Source organism: Arvicanthis niloticus, chromosome 10 (genome assembly GCF_011762505.2).
Source record: "Arvicanthis niloticus isolate mArvNil1 chromosome 10, mArvNil1.pat.X, whole genome shotgun sequence".
NCBI lineage: Eukaryota > Metazoa > Chordata > Mammalia > Rodentia > Muridae > Arvicanthis > Arvicanthis niloticus.
In genome coordinates, this window is record NC_047667.1 from 6,321,892 (window position 1) to 6,336,988 (window position 15,097).

The window sequence follows — 15,097 nt, forward strand, 5'->3', positions numbered from 1 at the left end:
ATCCTCTGATCATAAGGACTCAGATTTGTAGCAGGAGGTATTAAAAAGGAAAGACCAGTAGGTTTCCTGGCTCTGCTGCCACCCAGGTTCCTGTTGTAAGCCCAGTATCAGCTGGCCATCTCAGTGCTGCTGGCCCAGGGCCCCTGAGATGTTGACGTGGTCACTGCCTTTGCCCACTGATAACCTCTTGGTTAGATAACACAATACCCAGTAACCCAGTAAAATTAAAACTCTTAAAGCTTATAGCTAATCAATCATATTTATATATTAATAAAATCTCAATACACAAGATGCTCACACAATTTAGACAAGTTATTCCAATTAACCTAAGCTTTTGATATCCATAACTACTTGAGGCTACTTAAAGCCAGCCTGGTTTATGTCTGCCTCCATTTTTTATTTCTTTCCTCTCCTCCTGTGTCTTCCTCCCTCAGCAACTCTTAGCTCCTCCTTCCTTTTCCTTGTCCAATCACAGGCCTCCTGCTGCAAACAGAGGGAAATTTTTGCCACCTTTTACCCTTTCTGTAAGAATAAATTTTTTTCTCTGAAAAATATAAATTGACCACAGCTATCACCATTTTGTAATTTTTAAGGTATAATATAGACCTAATACCCAGTCTAAAATTTTTGTCAATAAAAATGAACACTGTCCTCTATTCTAACTTAAAAGACTATAGTTCTGCACCTGGCTTATGTCCTGGCTTCTGATTGAATGCCATCTAAAAACCATCCTCTCAAATCTGTTCTCTCAATGTAAATAGTCTAGGTTGACTATGACTGTAAGTCTTCAACCCCATCAGAAATTTAAGAACAACTGATATTAAATGAAAATATATATGAAGCATAACACTGCTTCCAGAACTGAGACCAAATGTAGAGACAGCTGCCTACCTAAAGAGCCCTGTTAAGTCAGGAAGTTGGAGAATCAGTCTTCAGCTTTCTGGTCAAGGATCATCTGACAAACCTTTGACAAACAGAAATTATTAAGGGCAAGCCTGTAATGTCTCAGCAAAACTAACCTGCTCTAACCTGTAATTTGTGTCCGTTTGCCAGACAGTATTTTGTCTGTAGATAAAATGAGGCAAGTCTTGCCTAATGTCTAACTCACCATTACTGGAGCAACTCCATTGGAGCTCAATTTCTTCTTTGAATCCAAGAAAGGGAAGCTGTTAGAAGCATATTTGTCTCAATAACAAAAGAATAAATAACATTAAATGTCATATTCTGTGGATTTATGATGTTTTTGAAAACCAACTATATATGTAAAGTAATCTAGAAAGTTGTCCATTAACTCCTCTCAGCTATTTCTAAATAAAATCTTGAAAATACCCTAACAATAAACTCAGAATTTGCTATTCCACCCTTAACTCACAGGCTTAAACATCTCAGATCAGATTAAAATAACAGTTATTGAAAGACTAGATCTAAGTTTTGTACTTACAAAATTTAGTATCAATAGAAAAAATTTATACCAATGAAACCCTTGATTTTATATCAAAATAAATTGTGTACCATTAAGAAATTATGACATAAACTTAGTAACAATTATAAAGATTTCTATCAATTGATATTATGATTATACCATCATTTTTAGCTATTCCTCCCTGTTCCAATTAAGACCATTTCTAAATTCCCTAGAAAACAACCTATAATAAACCCCACCAGCCCCGAAACTCAGGGAACTGGGTTGACAGATCTTCATATCTTCTTCAAGCTGAATATGGGTGTTGAGATATTTGAAGGGGCATGGGAAGAGTAGAAAAAATAGTCTGTGATGTCTGTGTCTTAGCTGGATCTGGCCGAAGGTCCAGGACATCAGTAATTCAAGAAGGTCATTTCAGCATGTGCGATGAGGAGATTCACCAAGGCTGTATATTCTGTAATATACAAATCTCAAAACAATATTTTAGCATCATCAAGAAAATTTTTTTTTGTTTGATTCTCTGGAATCTAGTCCTTTGGAAGTTTCTCTTCATCATATCTGATCCATATAACACTGGAAGGTGTAACAACCCTAATAACCTTTTCTAAAAAAACAAAGATAAAACCTTTTTCCCAAATCAAGATATCCTTAAGTCATTAACCAGAAAACTTTATTTAGACCTATCTCCCAGAGAAATAATACAACCACTGCCTCTGCCCACCACCAATCTTTTGGTTAGATAACACAATAACCAGTAACATGGTAAAATCAAAACTATTAAAGCTTATAGCTAAGCAATCATACTTATATATTAATAAAATCTCAATATACAAAATGCCCACACAGTGTAGACAAGTTATCCCAATTAACCTAATCTTTTCATATCCATAGCTACCTGAGGCTACTTAAAGCCACCCTAGTTTATGTCCACCTCCATTTTCACCTTCTTTCCTCTCCTCTTCTGGCCTCCTCCCTCAGCAACCCTTAGCGCTGCCTCCCTTTTCTCTGTCCAATCACAGAAGACCTGCTGCAAATAGATTGGACAAGGAAACTCCTGCCACACAGATTCACTTGTGCGTCTGAGTCATAAGTGGCCTCCCTGTGTCTGATACTAGACATTATTTGCAGATTTATAGACTCAGAATTAAAAACCTTCACTTTATGCTACACAATTAGATTAACTGATCCAGGAGAGAAAATGCAAGGTGAAGGCTGCCATTGAAAATGGAGTACTTCTCCTTTCTTCTCTTGTATGTTTTATCTCAGAGGTGCACTGTCTTTTCTCAATGTACAGTTGTCAGGGCTTAGTTGATTGCACAGTAATGACTGAGGATAATAGCTACACCTTACTTATTCATGATGATATTCTCCTGTACTTTCTTCAGTATATTCCATTGATCATGTTACCTACCTAGATCCTAGGCTCTCCCTTTATTGACCTAAATATTAGTTCACTAACCTCTGAACCACTTATAAACTGATTGATTTAACTTCATTAACTGCTATGCTTACAGGAACTTATAAAAATGCATTTTGTCTGACTCTTTTTGTGCAGATGCACAGGCACCTGAATGACTACATATATGGAAAACCGAGGTCAACAGCATTGAGGTGGCATTCCCCAAGTGCTCTCTATCTCGGTTTGTCCTGGAGCTCACTGATCTAGCCAGGCCAGTTGTGCAGTGATCTCTAGGAAACTACTTATCTTTGCTTCCAAAAGGCAGAGAGATTATAATTATGTACAACCATTCTACATTTATTTTTACCTTTGCTGGATATCAAACTCAGGTTCTCATGGTTGCACATGACTCATTAAGCCATTAAGTCATTAATTGACTCATTGAGCCATTTCCCTAGAACTTGGTAGACATTTATAGATATTGATAAAATATCTGGAATAAGCAACCTCTTAGAAGTTTAGATACAGGTCTTATTCAACAACTGTCTTAATTTGCTCTCTTTTTCTTTCTTTCTTTTTTTTTTTTGTGGATAAAATGCCATGACCAAGGTAGATTAAAGAAAAGGAGGTTTATTCAGACTTATAGTTTGAGAGGGATAAGTGTCTATCACTGTCATGGTAGAAACATGCTGGAGGGCAGACATGGTGCCTAAAGCACAAGGCTGAGAGCTCACATCCTAAACTGCAAACAGAAAGCAAAGTAAGCAAGGTGGCAATGGTGTGAAATTCTGAAAGCTCACATCATGCCCCTAGCAACACAGTTCCTCCAGCAAGCCCATATCTCCTAAACCTCCTCCCACAGCAATAGCAGCAATCAAATTTTCTAGCCTGTGGAGGCATTCTCATTCAAACCACCACAGCCAGCTTACCAAGAGTCAAATGAAAGGAGCTGAAGTATATCTGTTAGACTGCCCAGTGCAATATCTAAGGGACAAGATATCAAGAATTTCCTATTTTTCTCTTGATGGAATACAGGCTGACCTCTGTAGTTAATTGTTCTATGTTTCACTGATGACTTAAGAGAGAGATGTATCCTGTTGGGGTCCATACTAGCCCCATGTTGGGGCGGCCAAAATAATGTTGGGGTCCACACTAGCCCCACATTGGGGCGGCCAAAAAACGTCGCAGCCCAGGCAAAATGTTGAGGCCCGGGCCGACCCACATTTGGGCGGCCACTGTATCCCGACCCAAGCTGCCGCTCCGGTCCGTGGGTCGGGGTTCAGCAAGAGCGAGGATGAGGGCAGACTCTACCTAATTTCTGATGTGTCTGATTCGTCTGATCTCAGTCTGATTCTGATCTGTTCTGTCTCCGCCTTTTATATGTCTCACTTCTAAGCCACACCTCTAAGTTACACCTTTAATCATGCCCTTAGGTCCTGTCTCTAACTCTGATCTCTACACTTCTAAGTCATACTCTTAAATTACACACCTTTAATCTCACGCACCTTTAATCTCAAGGTATCTAAACCAAGATTATCGGAGTGTGCTCAGCTGTTGTAGGCTATTGTAATCCAAGTCTCATGTCAGGGTATATGGCTCAAGATGGCTACAAAGCTGATAGCCGCTTTCTGCTAAAAGTCGACCCCCAACAGTATCCTGTGTTGAATGTTTTGGCGGACACATCATTATGGAAGAATGTCATTTGAGTTCCACATTCCTAGTGAGATTGAGCAAATACACATTCATCTCAGATAGGGCACTAATGACAGGTCCAAGAGACAGTTTCAACCAGGTCTCAGTAAGTGAACCAATGTGTATGTTGAACATATTACACAGCTTTTTGAAGAGCTACTTACTGAAACATGAGTGACACTCGAATGGCTGTATCACCTTGAAGTTATGGCAAATCCTGAATGATAATCTCATGAAAACCACATCCTGAATGCTCCCTTTCAATTGGCCTTCCACATACTATGTATGCCTGCATCTTTCAAGATAACTTGCAGATGGGGTGAAGAAGAAAGGAGAAATGTCTGGAATCCTAAGTAAGGATATTGTGAACCTCTCCTCTCTCATTCAACTAAAGAGTGTCTATGACCCCATCACCATTAACATAAGCCTGACTACCTCTGTATTGTTCTGCTAAATTAGGTGCCATGGCTACGGAGCTAGGCAATTTCTACTCCAAAACAACTGTTCTATTATTCCCCCAAAATCCATCATAGTGCATTATTTACTACATGTGGTTATGTTAATTTTCAATGTATTGACTAAATACCACTCTATGCTAGTCATCCAAGAAAAAAAAACCTCAAAGTAAAGGCAGATCATATATTCCTTGTTTTGGAGGAATCCATAGGACAATGGGGAAAGTGCGTCTTAGTTCTCTGTGGATCAACACAATACATTTGATGTCAAAGTAAGATCTTTACAACCAGAAATCGGTTCAAGATTTCTAGGGAGCTGGACTTTTTAGAGAGAGAGAGAGAGAGAGAGAGAGAGAGAGAGAGAGAGAGAGAAAGCTAGTTGGAATAACTATATGAAAAGAAGTCCTATATGAAAAGGATGGATCCTTTGTGCACTTGGACTGGGAAATACAAATGCACATAAAAGTTACTGCATATTGGTGTGATTGCTGTAGGGAAGAAGAGATCTTCCTGATGTCATCTCTTTTTCTTCGTGGTTTCACAACCCACAGAAAAGCACATGGATGACTTCAGAGAACTGCAGTGACTGTGTATTTAAAGAATAGAATTATCAGGCATAAGAAAAAGAGTTAATCCTGTTTTCTTTGCACATCCACAGCACTGAGTTTATGAGCTGATCATGCACATATCATATATAGTTGGGTTTTTTGTTTGTTTTTTGTTTTGTTTTGTTTTTTGGGGGGTAGCACTGTCATAGTCTAAATGCTAACTGTAATAAATCCCTAACTAAATTTTTATTATGAAACAGGATAATCAAATTCTACATGTGTCACTTGTTAACTAAAGTATCTAAATCATTTACCCTCTTCAGGCCTCCAATCATGATTTTATTTTTAAAAGCAAGGAAAAGCAGAATAACTGCTTATGGTGATTGCTGGCTGAATTAGCAAATAATCTTTACATCTATCAGATGTTGTCTATAGTCAGTTTTGAATAACTATGTGGTTATTTATATCATTATGTGCTATAATACTAAAAAGTCCTAAATCAATTATAAAAGACTATATTAAGACTCTATTTGTTTCTATATTAAATTTATTTTTTTAATATTTATTTATTTATTTATTTATTTATGTATTTATTTATTTTGGTTTCTTGAGACAGGGTTTCTCTGTATAGCCTTGGCTGTCCTGGAACTCTCTCTGTAGACCAGGCTGGCCTCGAACTCAGAAATCCGCCTGCCTCTGCCTCTGCCTCCCAAGTGCTGGGATTAAAGGCGTGTGCCACCACCACCTGGCTTAAATTTATTTTTATGAAAGCAATAGTTAAGTGTATATCTGAAATAAAAGGATGAACACTAATAAAGAAATATCATGCCAGTATAATAAAATTTTCCTCAACTATCAAATTCTAGGTGGAGTAAAGAGATATTTCCAAAAATCCAAAGTACCTCAAAATGGAGTTTCTGGTAACTTTGCCATACAGTGGATGGATGTGCTGTTGAGCTTTGAGTGTGTAATAGAGAAGGCTGTGGTCTCCCATAGATTCTGCTGAGGTGACTGACGTGTGATCTTAGAGAATCAGTCTTGCAGTGATTGCAAATTAGCAAATTGAAACTCAGTCAATTGAATTGTCTTGTGTGTAGAGAAAGCCTTTGTGAATAAAATGGGAAGGTCAGCCAGAGACCAACCAAGGACAGCTCCAGAACTCAGGGCTGTTGCCATTCCTACAGCAATGTCTATGGAAGGTGCTAACTACATGGAGATGTACCAGCTTTGAGTCAGAAGGAACTATTCTCTGTTAGTGTTATATGAAAGCATTTTCACACACTGATGTGCTAATATTCTGAAACCCATTCTTGAATTCACTATCTATCCATTCAATTTGATGTCCTGTATACTGAGAAAAGGGATTTTAGAAGTTTTATTTTAGATGTGAAAACAGAAATGTCCCTCAGTGCCAGAAGTAAGTTCCTCTGTGGATACCATCAGTGTCAGTCAGAGCACAAGGAGATTAAATGGCAAAACTAATAGTGTACATGGTATACAATTGTGACTCAACATAACTTAGATGCGGATGTCTCTGCTACATCTTTCTTCACTGCTATAAATCAGTTGTATTCAGCAATGTGGTCGTTAATTTTTAGATATCAACTTTCCATAACCTAGAATTACCGTGAAGAGATTCTCAATTGAGGATTTTATCAAGTTGGCCTGGTGAGGGAGTGTCTTAATTATTAATTATTATCAGAAAACCCAGTTTACTGTAGAAAACATTATTACCTGGGAAGGTAACATGGATTATTTTTATTGTTTAAAGTTTCCATATAAAAATCATTCCTAACAATGTGACTTAATCATCAAACTAAATATAGAAATTTCTATGTCATTTGGAAGAACTTTTTTATACTTAGCGTGTGTGTGTGTGTGTAATAAATACGGGGAAAAGTGTAGCAAAACATAGCATCTGAGGTTTCTTCACAGATAGTCTAGAATTTGTCTTCAGTCCACTGAAGGTATTTATTTAAACTCTGCTTGAAAATATCTACTTGTGAGTACGTTTGAACAAAAAGGCAAATTTATTCTCTGTGTGTATAGAACATGCATAGATATTCTTGTTAGCTTAAGCAAAGTCTTATTATTTGAGTGGAGTCTAAACACAAGCAGTCAAATTATAGATATTATGTTATGTATTTCTTTATATTTTGAATAGGGCTGTAGGGGTAGGGGTTCAGGTGGTTATTTCATTTATTTATAACTTAGATAAATTATTAAGTGTTTTTCTTCAAATTTCATGAGCGCTATTCTAAATCTTAAAATTTAATATGCCACATGTGGTATGTGGCAACAACTCTCCAATCCAGGATCATAGCTGGATGCCTATGAATAAATTGTCTTGCCTGAGGCCACAGAGTAGTTCAGAGACAAAGAGGAAAACTAAAATGTCAGGTAGACTAGTTTGGGACATTTAACCCAGTTCATAGCAGCTGAAAAAAAAACACTCATTTAATCCTCTGCAAGCTGCTATTCATATGTGTATCCATCATACCAAGTGTTTCAGAAAGGATATCACTCACTCACACTACACATCGAAGAACTGTCTCAAACACATGAAACAGATACTTGGGGAAGCAAAATAGTAACTTACGTCCTGCCCTTTCTATTCTGTGATCCAAGGAAACTCCTCAGGACTTCTGAGACAGTCTCAACATTCGCAAATTGACATAGTGGTACACACATATCCCACAGGAACATTGTGTATACAAAGATTAGACTTGTTCCTAGCATATTTCTGTCTGAAAGTATTTACATAGTCAGTGGCAATTTATTTTTTTAATGAAATTTGTATTGCTATTTTTAAAGCATTGGTTTATTTTTTGAAAATGTCATTCATGAGTACTATGTACTTGGATAACACCTACCCCTTGCACTACTTCTAGTTCTTCACAGTGCATGTATGGGTTATATATAAATGCACATTTTTATTTGTTTGTGCAGGTACATGTGAACATGTATCTGGGTACATGTGGAATACAGAAGTTAGCTGTAAAATTAAATATTTAATAAATAAATCTCATTTGCAGGTTCCCTAGCCATCTCAATGGTTTGTGTTTCTGAATAAAAGACACACACACACAGCCTTTATATTGTAATATACCTTAGGCAGCACAATAGCTGGGACACTGCCTAACTTCTACTACCTCACACTGATAATTCCAAGTTACTACTTACTAAATTCTGTGTTTTATCTTGGCTGCTCTGGACCCACAGTCCTGCCCAACTTGGCTACACTCTAGTCCTTGCTCTGCAGGCTCCTCCACATTGCAACCATGCCTGTCTGTCCTGCACTCATGCATGGCATCTCTCTTCAATTCCACACTCTACCAGCATGACAAGTCACTTTTCTCCTCTTGGTCCCAAGCCTGGTAAATTCTAAATGACCTGCCTCTGTCTGTCCTCCTCAGCTATTAGTGGTTGGCATCTTTAATTACCAATCAGAACCTACTGGGGGCAGGTTCTATGAAACTATGTGCAGACACCCGAGTAAGCAGTTTTTGGGGAGAACATAATCAGCCTTCATAATACAAGCAGCTACATTTCACTAAAATATATTTAAAGGTCTTAAGGATGGAAGGGAGAAATAGTGGTAATTGCTTAAGTTATATAAAGAGTAGAGTAATATTATAAGATATTAGATATATGAAGATAGGTTAATAAATTTTTTATTAAACAAAACATTTTATAGCCATAATCTTACATTGGTAGAAATCTTGACATTTTGATGTAGAATTGAAGTTATGCTTTCTTACATTGTTACAGAATTTAAATACTGATACAGGTTTAAGGTGTTCATTGGTATAAATCTTTGTATATTGATACAAAATTTAAAATTAATTTTGTTACTCTTAGATAGTCATTATTCCTATGCAACTCAATTAAGAATACAAGACTTAGACTCAGTCCTACTAATAGGTGCTATTATAAACTGTTTAGGATAATTAAGCAATGCAAGATAAAGGTCAGATATTAAGCTTATAGTAACATTAAATCCTGATTTAATTACAATAAAATGTTTTCAATATTATTCAAATAGTAAATAGCTAACAGTAGTCAAGGTTTAACAGTTCAGCTATTAGACAGATAGATAGATAGATAGATAGATAGATAGATAGATAGATAGATAGATAGATAGTCTGCAAAAGCACCAGAAGTCCACAGAATATGGCATTTAAAATCATTTGATTATTAATAGATCTTTTGATTAGGAGACATGCCTGCTCCTGACAGTATCACCATCCCACTTCAAAGAAGATATTGAGCATCATTACATCCAATTAGAATCACTTCATTTGTTGCAAGCTTCCCACTGGCTAAGAAATACCCTAATTTCATTCTGCAGACAATTACTGTTCAAAAAACGACACACGGATGCAGGATAATCAACTGCTAAGGTCTTCCAAGACAAAGTAAGCTAGTCCTTCATAATTCCTGCTTCATTTAATGTCTGTCAGATGGTTCTGGGCCAGAAGACTGGAGAGAGATATTCCAATGTTATGAGAAATATTTGACAATGTCTGGACAGTCAGCTGTTTCTACAAATTGTATAGGTTTTGAAAGCTATGCCTTTGTGTTTCATATTCAGGTAATATTTAATTTCTTCTCAGGTTTCTGATGCATTTGAAGATTAGTTATAGTCTCATAACTGAATGTCAGTTATTTAACATTAAGGAAGATATTCTATATTTAAAAGGATGATTTTCAGATGGTATTACAAGTTAAATCAAACATAATGCAGGTATAGAATTGTAAAGTTTTTAAGTAAGGATAGATGATAGTGAAAGATATAAAAAACTTATGAAAAGTATAGAAAGTTTTTATGACCCCTAGACCTGAGTCAAAAAAAAAAAAAAAATGCAGGCCAGCTGGTTCATTAGTTCCACAAAGAAAGCAGAACTAAATGTGAGATTTTAGGTCTTCACTGACCCAGGATACATTCTACATTCTGGGAGGGGTACATTATTCCTGAGTCAGAGGACACTTGCTGGATTAACATTTAGGAGAGGAAGGGAGAGGCTGATTAACATTCCTCTCCTAAATGTTAATCCAGCAAGTGTCCTCTGACTCAGGAATAATGTACCCCTCAGGTACATTCCTCAGACCTCAGGGAAGAGAAACCAACTGCAGGTGGGAAAGGCCCAAAGCATGGAGACACATTCCACAAGGTGAATGGTACAAAGAAAGATGCAAGTCATCTGGGTGGTTTCAGGAACTGGCTGATCACAAGGTGAATGGTTGAACAAGATTACATTCTTGATGTTCCCTTGGTTACCCCCTCACTCCCCACCCCACCCCCATTTGTGGTTTTACCATTTAAAAGCCCCCCTCCCCCGGGCCACTTTGTCAATTCCTCTGCTCCTGCTAGAGTTATAAATTGACCATCAGCTGGTTGATCCCGAAATATACCTCTTGCTGATTGCATCCAGATTGGTGTCTTGTGAATTATTGGGTGGCTGTGACATCCAGAGACTTGAGTGAGGGTCTCCCCTCTCAGGGATCCTTCCATAGAATCCTTTTCTAAATTGCAAAATATGATGGACTGGATGTTAAAAGTGTGTATCATACCTTACAATTTATATAATTATTATAATTATGTTCAATATATATCTGAAAGAAGTTAGCCTGTTTTTAATTGGGCAAAAAGTGGGAATATTTTTAGTTTCTCAAACCATAATGATTGTAAGACTACATATTAATCAAATATTAAACTAATTTATTTTTCATAAAAAAGAAAAGATGGGAAATGCGGCTGCATGTATTATGAAGGCTAATTATGTTCCTCTAAAACCTGCTTACACAAGTGTTTGCACATAGCTTCTTGGAACCTCCCTGTCCATTTGTTCTGACTGGTAAATAAAACATGCAAACAGCTAATAACTGGCAAGGATAGACAGAGGCAGGTTTTTTAGAATTTACTAGCCTTGGGACCAACCCAGTTAAGCAGACCTCTGGGTCCAGAGCAGCCAAAATAGAACACTGAATTTAGTAAGTAGTAACTTGAAATTATTGGTGAGAGGTAGTGGAGGTTAGCCAGTTCCCACCTTTTGTCCAATTATAAAAAAGACTCTCTTTTTTCAGATATACATTGAACATAATTATAACAATTATGCAAATTGTAAGGTATGATACAGACTTATAACATCCAGTGTGCTGCCTAAAGCATATTACAATGTAACAGCTGTGTGTGTGTGTGTGTCTGTGTGTGTGTGTGTGTGTGTGTGTGTGTGTGTGTGTGGTGTGTGTGGGGTGTCTTTTATTCTGGAATACAAAATACTGTGGCAAGTAGCGAGCCTGCCATCAGGATTTATTTTTTATAATATCTAATTCAACAGTTAGCTTCTGTGTTATTCCTTGGATATTGTAAAGTACATTTCATTATTTGAGACAGGATTTCTTGTTGGCTTGGAGCTCACCAATTCAGTGCTGTTGGCTGGTCAGCAATCCCTAGAGATCTGCCTATCTCCACTTACCCAGGCCTATGATTAAAAGTGAGTGCTATAGGGTAGGTTATTTTGTGTATGGTCAGAAGATCCAGACTGAGGTCTCCATGCACACACTCTAAGCATACTGGACTGACAGGGGTATCTGCACAACAACACAATACAGGTTTTCACTTCTGAATTTTATGTTCTGCCAAAAGGTTCTGTTTTTACCTTGATTCCAAAGACAGTTTTAAAAGAAGAAATACTGGCTTTCTCTATTCTTTTTGTTTTCCCATCAAAAGAAAACTAGATAATTCCTTATTTGCATAATTAACAAGAACAAAGTAAGAGCCATTAACCAGCAAGATCTTTGTAAAGAACAAAGCAAAAAGCAACCAATTAACTATAGAGATTTATTTTAACACAACTAAAAAGGTGATAAGGAACCTTCAAAACTGATTAAAACCTGACGGCAGGTGGTTCAGCCAAGTCTTGTGAATGAATTTTGAAAGGCATTTGTGATGTCTCTTTTCAGGCTCAGTCCTCAGATGTAAGATCTTCTTTTATAGGAAAATGAAGTGATGCTTAATGTCACATTAATGCTGCAGTGAATATTCAGTTCCTCTAGACCACAATTGGTACTGTGCTATTTGTAAACTACCTATGTTCCTGAAAGCACATTTAGGGAAGATAAAAAATCTAGTGGTGTTTGGATGCCGGCCATGGGTTCTGTAATTGGTATTCCGACTGTTCACACAGGCCAAAAATAAAAGACTTTCTGTTATTCTCTTTCCAACCTTAGCCAAACTGCATTCAATCCAAGTTCCTTTGCAAAAGAGTGGTCTTAGTACAGAATCTCTGGATAATTTACATTTTAACCTTCTCCCTGCCCTTCTGAAATTTATGTTTTGCAGGGCAAATGATACTGGCTTGTTTTCCTTCAAAGATCATTTACCTGTAACTCAGATAATTATCACGGATACCAACCGATCAAACTCCGAAGCTGCTTGGAGAATTGGCCCCTTGCGTTGCTATGGTGACCGTGAGTACAACACCCCTCCCATCCCCCATTCTCTGACTCTCAGAAGCACAAAATATTTTGGTCTTCTTATCCCTTTTCCCTTCAGTGTCCTCCCTGTCATGAAAATTACCCACAAGTTTTTTCATACCTCATTAAAAACAAACCGGCCATAAAGGCTTCTCTGTTTTACAGGGCACTTTTGGAATGCTGTCTCATTTTCTACAGAAGCCTCTTACCTCCACTTTCCTACCTTCCATGCGGAATTCAGCGCTGACATTTCTTTCTTTTTTAAAACCACTGCTTTATCTGGAGTTTTTCTAGAAAACCTTGGCATTAAGGACTTCCTCCGGCTTGAAATGAGCTGTAAGTGCCGTCATTTACGAGTTCAATGTCAGCAGTTCACAGAGCGGGGTTCTACTTTATCTGTGCCGCCAGCCATCAGTAAAGGTTTTCAGTGTCAAGCTAATATCACAGGTTATCAGGAAAATTTTCGATGAAGCTGTTAAATCCATGGTAACGTGCTCTGATTTATTATGTTCTATCAGCTTTTGTCATTGTTTCATCAGGATATGTATATTGCAAAAGTAGCCATGCATGTGCAAACCTTTTGCCGGTTCCATTCTTTATTAAGGCGTGGTTATTTCTTAGCTGCCACTATAAGCTGCCATACCCTAACATTACACTCTATGGGAAGCAGGAATGATTACTATTTCACCATTCCCTTCAAATTCAGGATCCATTTCACTGTTATAGCCATGCTTCACAAGTCCAAATTTTATGAGCCAGGAAGATAGTTCAACCAGTAAGCATGAGTACCTGAGTTCAGTTTCTCAGAAACCATGCAGCAGAGCTAGGAATGCCCATGACAGAGGAGGCACAGACAAGCAGAGCACTGCTGCTCATCCAGCAGAGACTCTGTTCCAAAATGAGGCACAGAATAATTGAGTAGGAACTCGGACATAGACCTCTAGCAAGCATGACCAAGTAGCACAGATACATACACACACACACACACACACACACACACACACACACACTCACACATATTCAAACACACGAACACATGCATGCACACAATTTCTTATCTCCTATCAATAGAAGAGTGCAAATAGTCAGTGACAGTTCATGCTGATTCCCCACCTCCTTCCACAACACACAACACAGTATGTGTGTTGCTCTAGACACATGCCAAATACCTTTGTAAGAGCCTTGCCCCTGTCGGTGACACCTGTGGAATAATGATCATGAACCCAAATGAGAACTGTAGAAATATGGATGGGAAGACTTTCTACTTTAAGACATTGCATGTCAGCATACTAACAAAAGTGCATGAAAGTACCAGAAGAAAAAAATAATTAATTCAGTTTTATTAAAATGGAAAAATAATGTTTTAGTCTCTTTCAGTAACAATAACTTTAAAAGTCTGTTCATTGAAGCCATTACAAGGTCCCTTTTAATTACTGGAGGTCAGGCCTCTATCCCCGCCTTGACAAGATTAGAATCACCATGGTCCTTCTATACTTGGAGAAGAGAGGAGATGTCAGGGACAGCCCTGCTTATACACTGAAGGCCTAAAATCGGATATAAGCCTAAAATCAGCAATAGGCCTGACTTATTTGCCTGCTACCACAAAGTCTCGGGTCACTATGGAAAAACAATGAAACAGAAGGCTATAAACTATTGTAAACAGACAGCTTTTGTTGAAATCTACCAGCCTGAGTAGTCACAGACCTTGTATTTGATCCCTGTCAACCAGCAGTTGGATTAGATACTAAAACATTTCCACTTTCAACCTTATTTCCTACATGGCTTAGATAATCATGTTGCTGTTAACTTTTGAGCCTTGTGTCTCAAGCAGATAGGTTGCCTTCACACAAGATCTCTCTCAGCAAGCCCGTCCACTCTGTACCCCAGATGGGATGGAATCGTGTACCCCATCCAGCTGCTGGCACAGCTCATTTTTATAAACTAAAAAAGGGGGAACTGTGCCCTTCCCCACAAGCCTTGAGCAGGCCTGAGAGACCTTGTTCACCACAACAGACCAAGTGATAGGATCTAGATGGAGTTACCCACCTTGGCTGCACAGAACACAGAAGCAGAACTGCCCCTGGGATTGCCTTGAGACATC

General features: G+C 37.9%; 1 protein-coding gene across 1 annotated transcript in view; it reads left to right on the forward strand.

The window, feature by feature from the left end:
• LOC117716146 (contactin-associated protein like 5-1) overlaps nucleotides 1–15,097 on the forward strand; it is an 838,779-nt gene that overhangs the window by 702,497 nt on the left and 121,185 nt on the right. The window contains exons 15-16 of the mRNA XM_034513074.2: nucleotides 12,863–12,990; nucleotides 13,162–13,332. Of these exons, the coding sequence (XP_034368965.1) occupies nucleotides 12,863–12,990; nucleotides 13,162–13,332 (299 nt within the window). The remainder of the gene's footprint in view (nucleotides 1–12,862; nucleotides 12,991–13,161; nucleotides 13,333–15,097) is intronic.